The sequence below is a fragment of the Triticum dicoccoides genome, chromosome 2A (genome assembly GCF_002162155.2).
Source record: "Triticum dicoccoides isolate Atlit2015 ecotype Zavitan chromosome 2A, WEW_v2.0, whole genome shotgun sequence".
In the NCBI taxonomy this organism is placed as follows: domain Eukaryota; kingdom Viridiplantae; phylum Streptophyta; class Magnoliopsida; order Poales; family Poaceae; genus Triticum; species Triticum dicoccoides.
In genome coordinates this window covers 192,403,919-192,414,117 of record NC_041382.1, presented here as the reverse complement: position 1 = coordinate 192,414,117, position 10,199 = coordinate 192,403,919, and the positions used below count along the sequence as shown (strand labels likewise).

The 10,199-nt window shown below is 49.5% G+C and overlaps 1 protein-coding gene across 1 annotated transcript; it reads right to left on the bottom strand.

Moving 5' to 3' along the window:
• Positions 1-321: 321 nt before the first annotated feature.
• On the bottom strand, positions 322-1,543 carry LOC119354152. Its single transcript, XM_037620865.1, has 2 exons — positions 974-1,543; positions 322-893 (listed from the first exon to the last, which is right to left on the bottom strand). Exons 1-2 carry the CDS (start codon positions 1,403-1,405, stop codon positions 534-536), a joined length of 792 nt encoding a protein of 263 aa, XP_037476762.1. The 5' UTR covers positions 1,406-1,543; the 3' UTR covers positions 322-533.
• Between the last annotated feature and the right edge of the window lie 8,656 nt (positions 1,544-10,199).

Genomic DNA, 10,199 nt, shown 5'->3' with positions numbered 1-10,199 from the left:
GCGTCGGTTTGGACCAAACGACGCCGTCCGCGCGTCCATTAGGACACGTCACCCAAATTGGGCCCACGTGTTGTAAACGCCCTCAACCGCGCCAAATGGCAGGTTCGGTGCAATCTACAAAACTTTTATTGATGCGCGATGGCTTTTGCAAAAGATTAGCGATCAGGTTATTTTTTGCAAGAGAAGCCCCAAATATGGTGGTTTCTTTCAATTGCGATGTGCAAATATGACACCCGCGTGGGCGTTATCATTTGGGTACATTTAATGATTTTAGGTTCTCAGAGGCACCTTAGTGTAACTTCGATTTCTCTGTTATTCGCATTTGTGCATGTTCCATAGACTACTGTACTATCTTGGTCTATTCAAGAAGATACAACCATTGTTCCAGTAATCGATCACACGAGTGCTCTTACAAAGTGCTATTACAACAACGCAGCACGCCAATCAAATCAAACTCTACAAAGAATACTTGTGCAACGCTCCCCTGGTCGTCTGGCCCCTGCGCTCTCCGCAAGTTGGTGCCCGCCACTCGATCAGACGTTGTCGGGCAGGTCGAAGTGCTGGACGCCGAGCACCTGCAGCGCCGAGTTCTGCACGAAGAGGACGAGGCCGCACTTGGTGGCGCGGAAGTCGTCCCACAGCGGGAACTGGACGGACCCGGACACGGCCTTCCTGGCGGACGCGCCGTCGCGCACGGCGGCCACCTTCTCCAGCCGGCGCACCACGTGGTCGTTGAGCAGCGACTTGCCCTTGTTCTCGCCGCGGCCGCAGTCGGTGACCACGCCGCTCTCGTACAGCGCCACCAGCACGCTCCCGCCGCCGTCCACGCGGGAGTGGAGCGCGCCCGTGAAGGACGCCTGCAGCGTGCTCGGGTTCGGCCGCTGGAACTTCACCTGCAGAGCACGCACACGGTTCAGAGCACCGTCAACAATTCTTAAGGTGGTGGGTGCATGCAGCATGCGTGCGTGCGTACCTTCATGGCGGGCGAGGGGTAGCGGGGCGCGTCGCGGACGGCCTGGGCGAGCTTGTCCTGCTCGGTGCCGACGCAGTCCGCGCGGCCCTGCACGACGACCTGCGGCGTGAAGAGCGTGTCCAGCCGGAGCGCCTCCACGTACGCCTTCTGCCGCACGGTCCAGGCGCTGGCCGCGAAGGGGTCCTTCCACCCGCGGTAGTCCCAGTAGTCCACGTGGAACCCCAGCACCACCATCGCTCGCTCGCCGCCGCCGGTCTCGGAGGACTCCTGCGCCAGCCGCGCCACCAGGGCGTCCGCCTCAGGCGACGCCGCGCACCCCTGCGAGGAGAAGAGCTCCACCAGCACCGGGCCCGGGGCCAGGTCCTCCACAGGCTCCGGCGCCGAGGCCGTCGCGCCGCCCCTGCCGAAGCACGCCAGGAAACGCGGCGCCATCGCTACGTCTACGTGCCTGCCTCCTTCCCGGAGCGGAAGAGGTGTCAACGTGGTGGGAAAGGGAAGCGACTGCGAGTGGCAGGCCGATGGAGGCGCGCGTTTGCGTGTGCCGGGCGAGGTAAGTAGAGTGGTGGCTGGGCACTTAGGTGGGTGAAAGCGAGGGAACGTGGCGACGGCAACGGGATACCAGCCTGGGACAGCACGCAGCTCCCCTTCCCGGCGCTACGTTGCGATCTGTCGGCCTCCTCCGCCCATGTGTGCGGTGCGCCTGCCTGCCTGCCTGCCCACAGCCTCTCCATTGTTTCTTCAGTTTGTCTAATTCACATCTAAATGTTTTTTAAGGATGTCACATCTAATCTCCCATAAATATATAATGTAGCAACAAGAAACAAAAAAAACTAAGACAAAAAAATAGACCATAAACAGAGTGGACATCAAACTTAGATGTGATATAACTATGTCACATCTAGATGTGTCCTAAACAGACCCTTATCTCTTCTATATCAAAACCTTTTCCTTTTCTAAATTTCTTATGGGTGACACGGTAGCACCACTTTGCTCCACATGCATCTTCTTTTTGTGCGCTACTTTGCTCCACATGCATCTATCTTCCTTTGCGATGCGAAAAGATGACCGAACCTGCATATGCTCCCCTGTTCTAAACTGTTGATCCTTTGCTTCGTCCGGTGTGTTTTGCCGCAGCCAAGTGGAGAGTCACGAGCTTCTGGTTCGCTGAAAAGTGAGAACGGGTGTCGTCCATCGGCGAGTGGTTGGGTCCGCGTACGCGCGCAGCGGCTGCCCGGGGTGTAATTTGTTTAAGGCAAACGAGTGTCGGAACACGCCGACCTAGCTGTTTGCTGTCCATGGTGTGTCGCAGTTTTCTTTTCCTTTCGAAATGGTTGGTGTGTCACAGTGGAGTCTAATCCAGTCTCTGTAGTTCCTGTGTGCCGGCGTTTGATATCGCAGAATTGAACGCTTGGCTTTTGCCCCATGGACGGAACCCCTCTACCTGCACGTCGCCTCCCGAGATCTGGGATCAGCCTTCGCTCACGGTGCCGGTGGGGAGCGCGGCCGTGCACCTGACGGCGCATGCGACGTTCTACCAGATCAGTGGTCGCCTCTGTCGGTGTACCTGACATGTACCGTCTGCCTGTTGCGACTCCATTAATGGGGAATTCCGCAGAGCTTGGGCTTTCAGTTATAATCTTTTAACTCATTTTTTAATTGACTACTCCCTTCATAAAAAAATATAAGAGCGTTTAGATCATTAATTTTTTATATTTGTTTACAGAGGGAGTACAATATATGACTTTTCCATAAAATAAATGACCAAACCAGCAACACACACAGATTAAAAAGACAACTATATTGAAGTCCCCGAGTCTCGCAAGAAAAATATTGAAGCCCCTGCAAAACGACCGTCTTTGAACATCTTGATGGTGTGCTCGCAGTACATCGCCCGGACCACTATGTCCTACTATATATAGCGCTTACCGGCTACGGCCAAGGACACACCAAAAATCGAGCTAGGGTTTTGTCTCCTCTCTCCACTTGCGTTGCTGTTGTAGTCTACTCCATCCCGAACGCCGGCGTGCAATGGCGAGCAGGAGAGCAGGTCTCTGAAATCTCTCGCTCTTGTGATCCTGCACCAGGTGAAGGTGAATAAGGTTTTTGGCAAGCGCTTTGCACGACTGCTCATCGTCTATCACCATGGGATGTCTTCCTTCCAAGTCAGGCGGCGCTACTCATCATCGTCTTCAACGCCATTTGCATCAAGTCATCACTAACATCGTCAACATCGTACGAGCAGCAACGGAGGCACCTTCAAACGGTCAGTATGTGCGCCTAATCTGATCCAATGTCTTACTGTGGTTGATGTTGCATGTTCGATGATGATGTTCATGTTGGTATGTCTAGGATGTTTGATACATGCATGCTACTTCCTGTTTTAGTCATGAATTATTTGTTGGAATTACTCATTAACTTGCCTAATTTTTCAACAATCTAAAAACCATATTTTAGGCAATTTCCTGAGTTAATTATGGATGGATAAGTTTACTGGTTTGCACTTTAAGAGGAGGCAGGTGAAGTCCACATTCTACCTTACTTCTTTGAAAATTTTCCATGTTAGTGCTGGTATTCAGATACGTCTCCAATGTATCTATAATTTTTGTTTGTTCCATGTTGTTATATTTGTTGGTAAACGTAGTATGCAATTTCAAAAGTTTTGTTACGCTCACGCAAGATCTATCTAGGAGATGCATAGCAATGAGAGGGGGAGAGTGTGTCTACGTACCCTCGTAGACCGAAAGCGGAATCGTTTGACAACGCGGTTGATGTAGTCGAACTTCTTCTCGTTCTGACCGATCAAGCACCGAACGTACGACACCTCCGAGTTCTGTACACGTTCAGCTCAATGACATCCCTTGAACTCTTGATTCAACAAAGTGTCGAGGAAATAGATGAGTTCCGTCAGCACGACGACGTGGTGACGGTGATGGTGAAGTGATCCGCGCAGGGCTTCGCCTAAGCACCGCCGAGAATATGACCGAGGGTGTAATCTATGGAGGGGGCGCCGCACATGGCTAACCGATGTTGTTGTGTGTTCTAGGCGTCCCCTCCACACGTATATATAGGTGGGAGGGGAAGGGGGAGGGGGACAACCTTGGGGCACCCCAAGTAGGAGGAATCCTACTTGGGGGCCTAGTCCAATTCGCCCCCCTTACCATGTTTTCGGAGGGGAAAGGAAGGAGGAAGGAGGAGGGAAGGAAGGGGGAGGCCGAATCCCTCCCCTTCCTTCTCTCTTCCCCTCTTTCCTTCTCCTCTAGTGCGGCCCATATGGGGGGCGCAACAGCCCCTACTGGCTGCTCCGTTTTCCCTCTTGGCCCATTAGGATCATATCTTTTGCCCGGGATGCCCGGAACCCCTTCCAATGACCCGATGTGTACCCGACACCCTCCGGAACACTTTCCGTGTCCGAATACTATCGTCCTATATATAAAACTGTTGGAAATATGCCCTAGAGGCAATAATAAAAGTATTATTATATTTCAATGTTCATGATAAATGTCTTTTATTCATGCTATAACTGTATTATCCGGAAATCGTAATACACGTGTGAATACTTAGACCTCAATATGTCCCTAGTGAGCCTCTAGTTGACTAGCTCGTTGTGATCAACAGATAGTCATGATTTCCTGGCTATGGACATTGGATGTCGTTGATAACGGGATCACATCATTAGGAGAATGATGTGATGGACAAGACCCAATCCTAAGCATAGCACAAAGGTCGTTTAGTTCGTTTGCTAGAGCTTTGCCAATGTCAAGTATCTCTTCCTTAGACCATGAGATCGTGTAACTCCCGGATACCGTAGGAGTGCCTTGGGTGTATCAAACGTCACAACGTAACTGGGTGACTATAAAGGTGCATTACAGGTATCTCCGAAAGTAGCTGTTGGGTTGACACGGATCGAGACTGGGATTTGTCACTCCGTATGACGAAGAGGTATCTCTGGGCCCACTCTGTAATGCATCATCATAATGAGCTCAATGTGACCAAGGTGTTGGACACGGGATCATGCATTACGGTACGAGTAAAGTGACTTGCCGGTAACGAGACTGAACAAGGTATTGGGATACCGACGATCGAGTCTCGGGTAAGTAACGTACCGATTGACAAAGGGAATTGGATACAGGGTTTGATCGAATCCTCGACATCGTGGTTCATCCGATGACAACATCGAGGAGCATGTGGGAGCCATCATGGGTATCCAGATCCCGCTGTTGGTTATTGACCTGAGAGCGTCTCGGTCATGTCTGCATGTCTCCCGAACCCGTAGGGTCTACACACTTAAGGTTCGGTGACGCTAGGGTTATTAGGAAGACTAGTATGTGACTACCGAATGTTGTTAGGATTCCCGGATGGGATCCCGGACGTCACGAGGAGCTCCGAAAGGGTCTGGAGGTAAAGATTTATATATGAGAAGTTGTCAAACGGGCAACGGGAAGTTTCGGGGTCATACCGGTAGTGTACCGGGGCCACCGGAAGTGTTCCGGGGGTCCACCGGGAGGGGCCACCCCTCCCGGGGGGCCACATGGGCTGCGTGGGGCAGGGAGCTAGCCCCTGCTGGGCTGGGCGCACCCCCTCCCTTGGGCCCTTGCGCCTAGGGTTGAGGGGGGGAACCCTAGAGGGGGCGCCCCCTTGGCTTGGGGGGCAAGCCACCCTCTCCCCCTCTCCCCTTGGCCGCCGCCCCCCTCTAGATGGGTTCTAGAGGGGCCGGCCCCCTTCTCCCTTCTCCCTATAAATAGAGGGGTGAGGGGAGGGCAGCCGCACCACCCTCCAAGGCGCAGCCCTCCCCTCCCCAACACCTCTCCTCCTCCGTTGTGTGCTTGGCGAAGCCCTGTCGGAGTACTGCCTCTCCACCATCACCACGCCGTCGTGCTGCCGGTGGAGCTGTCTTCCTCAACCTCTCCTTCCCCCTTGCTGGATCAAGAAGGAGGAGACGTCTCCCGTCCCGTACGTGTGTTGAACGCGGAGGTGCTGTCCGTTCAGCACTTGGTCATCTGTGATTCGAATCACGTCGAGTACGACTCCATCATCACCTTGCAAGCTTCCGCACGCGATCTACAAGTGGTATGTAGATGCAAACTCACTCCCTCGACTCGTTGCTTAGATGAACTCATAGATGGATCTTGGTGAAACCGTAGGAAAATTTTTAATTTTCTGCAACGTTCCCCAACAGTGGTATCAGAGCTAGGTCTATGCGTAGTTCTCTTTGCACGAGTAGAACACAATTTTGTTGTGGGCATGGATTTTGTCATCTTACTTGCCTCTACTAGTCTTTTCTTGCTCAACGGTATTGTGGGATGAAGCGGCCCAGACCAACCTTACACGTACGCTTACGTGAGACCGGTTCCACCGACTGACATGCACTAGTTGCATAAGGTGGCTGGCGGGTGTCTGTCTCTCCCACTTTAGTTGGAGCAGATTCGATGAAAAGGGCCCTTATGAAGGGTAAATAGAAGTTGACAAAATCACGTTGTGGTTATTCGTAGGTAAGAAAACGTTCTTGCTAGAACCCAATTGCAGCCACGTAAAAGATGCAACAACAATTAGAGGACGTCTAACTTGTTTTTGCAGCGATTGATCATGTGATGTGATATGGCCAGAAGTTGTGATGAATGATGAATTGTGATGTATGAGATCGTGTTCTTTGTAATAGGATTCACGACTTGCATGTCGATGAGTATGACAACCTGCAGGAGCCATAGGAGTTGTCTTTATTTTTGTATGACCTGCGTGTCATTGAATAACGCCATGTAAACTACTTTACTTTATTGCTAAACATTAGTCATAGAAGTAGAAGTAGTCATTGGCGTGACAACTTCATGAAGACACGATGATGGAGATCATGATGATGGAGATCATGGTGTCAAGCCGGTGACAAGATGATCATGGAGCCCGAAGATGAAGATCAATGGAGCTATATGATATTGGCCATATCATGTCACAACTATATAATTGCATGTGATGTTTATTATGTTTATGCATCTTGTTTACTTAGGACGACGGTAGTAAATAAGATGATCCCTTACAAAAATTTCAAGAAGTGTTCTCCCCTAACTGTGCACCGTTGCTACAGTTCGTCGCTTCTAAGCACCACGTGATGATCGGGTGTGATGGATTCTTACGTTCACATACAACGGGTGTAAGACAGTTTTACACAGCGAAAACACTTAGGGTTAACTTGACGAGCCTAGCATGTGCAGACATGGCCTCGGAACACGGAGACCGAAAGGTCGAACACGAGTCGTATGGAAGATACGATCAACATGAGAATGTTCACCGACGATGACTAGTCCGTCTCACGTGATGATCGGACACGACCTAGTCGACTCGGATCGTGTAACACTTAGATGACTAGAGGGATGTCTAATCTAAGTGGGAGTTCATAATTTGATTAGAACTTTATTATCATGAACTTAGTCTAAAACCTTTGCAAATATGTCTTGTAGATCAATGGCCAACGCTAATGTCAACATGAACTTCAACGCGTTCCTAGAGAAAACCAAGCTGAAAGATGATGGCAGCAACTATACGGACTGGGTCCGGAACCTGAGGATCATCCTCATAGCTGCCAGGAAACAATATGTCCTAGAAGGACCGCTAGGTGACGCTCCCGTCCCAGAGAACCAAGACATTATGAATGCTTGGCAGTCTCGTGCTGATGATTACTCCCTCGTTCAGTGCGGCATGCTTTACAGCTTAGAACCGGGGCTCCAAAAGCGTTTTGAGCACCACGGAGCATATGAGATGTTCGAAGAGCTGAAACTAGTTTTCCAAGCTCATGCCCGGGTCGAGAGATATGATGTCTCCGACAAGTTCTACAGTTGTAAGATGGAGGAAAACAGTTCTGTCAGTGAGCACATCCTGAAGATGTCTGGGTTGCACAAAAGTATGACCCAGCTGAACATTAACCTCCCAGATGAGGCGGTCATTAACAGAATCCTCCAGTCGCTCCCACCAAGCTACAAGAGCTTCGTGATGAACTACAACATGCAGGGGATGGAAAAGACCATTCCTGAAGTGTTCTCGATGCTGAAGTCAGCAGAGGTTGAAATCAAGAAAGAACATCAAGTGTTGATGGTCAATAAAACCACTAAGTTCAAGAAGGGCAAGGGTAAGAAGAACTTCAAGAAGGACGGCAAGGAGGTTGCCGCGCCTGGTAAGCCAGTTACCGGGAAGAAGTCAAAGGATGGACCCAAGCCTGAGACTGAGTGCTTTTATTGCAAGGGGAAGGGTCACTGGAAGCGGAACTGCCCCAAATACTTAGCGGATAAGAAGGCCGGCAACACCAAAGGTATATTTGATATACATGTGATTGATGTGTACCTTACCAGTACTCGTAGTAACTCCTGGGTATTTGATACCGGTGCCGTTGCTCATATATGTAACTCACAGCAGGAGCTGCGGAATAAACGGAGACTGGCGAAGGACGAGGTGACTATGCGTGTCGGGAATGGTTCCAGAGTCGATGTGATCGCCGTCGGCACGCTGCCTCTACATTTACCTACGGGATTAGTTTTGAACCTTAATAATTGTTATTTAGTGCCAAGTTTGAGCATGAACATTGTATCTGGATCTCGTTTAATACGAGATGGCTACTCATTTAAATCTGAGAATAATGGTTGTTCGATTTATATGAGAGATATGTTTTATGGTCATGCTCCGATGGTCAATGGTTTATTCTTAATGAATCTCGAGCGTAATATTACACATGTTCATAGTGTAGATGCCAAAAGATGTAAAGTTGATAACGATAGTCCCACATACTTGTGGCACTGCCGCCTTGGTCACATTGGTGTCAAGCGCATGAAGAAGCTCCATGCCGATGGACTTTTAGAGTCTCTTGATTATGAATCGTTTGACACGTGCGAACCATGCCTCATGGGCAAGATGACCAAGACTCCGTTCTCCGGAACAATGGAGCGAGCAACCAACTTGTTGGAAATCATACATACCGATGTGTGCGGTCCAATGAGCGTTGAGGCTCGCGGAGGATATCGTTATGTTCTCACTCTCACTGATGACTTGAGTAGATATGGGTATGTCTACTTAATGAAACACAAGTCTGAGACCTTTGAAAAGTTCAAGGAATTTTAGAATGAGGTAGAGAATCAACGTGACCGAAAGATAAAATTCTTACGATCAGATCGTGGAGGAGAATACTTAAGTCACAAATTTGGTACACACTTAAGGAAATGTGGAATCGTTTCACAACTAACACCGCCTGGAACACCTCAGCGAAACGGTGTGTCCGAACGTCGTAATCGCACTCTATTGGATATGGTGCGGTCTATGATGTCTCTTACCGATTTACCGCTATCATTTTGGGGATACGCTCTAGAGACAGCTACATTCACTTTAAATAGGGCACCATATAAATCCGTTGAGACGACACCGTATGAATTATGGTTTGGAAAGAAACCTAAGCTATCGTTTCTAAAAGTTTGGGGATGCGATGCTTATGTCAAGAAACTTCAACCTGAAAAGCTCGAACCCAAGTCGGAAAAATGCGTATTCATAGGATACCCTAAGGAAACTGTCGGGTATACCTTCTACTTAAGATCCAAGGGCAAAATCTTTGTTGCCAAGAACGGATGCTTTCTGGAAAAAGAGTTTCTCTCGAAAGAAGTAAGTGGGAGGAAAGTAGAACTCGATGAAGTACTACCTCTCGAACGGGAAAGTGGTGCAGCTCAGGAAAATGTTCCTGTGATGCCCACACCAACTGAAGAGGAAAACAATGATGATGATCAAGGTACTTCGGATCAAGTTACTGCTGAACTTCGTAGGTCCACAAGGACACGTTCCGCACCAGAGTGGTACGGCAACCCTGTCCTGGAAATCATGTTGTTAGACAACAATGAACCTTCGAACTATGAAGAAGCGATGGCGGGCCCGGATTCCAACAAATGGCTTGAAGCCATGAAATCCGAGATAGAATCCATGTATGAAAACAAAGTATGGACTTTGACAGACTTGCCCGATGATCGGCGAGCGATAGAAAACAAATGGATTTTTAAGAAGAAGACGGACGCGGATGGTAATGTTACCATCTATAAGGCTCAACTTGTCGCTAAGGGTTATCGACAAGTTCAAGGGATTGACTACGACGAGACTTTCTCTCCCGTAGCGAAGCTGAAGTCCGTCCGAATCATGTTAGCAATTGCCGCATACTATGATTATGAGATATGGCAGATGGACGTCAAAACGGCATTCCTTAACGGACATC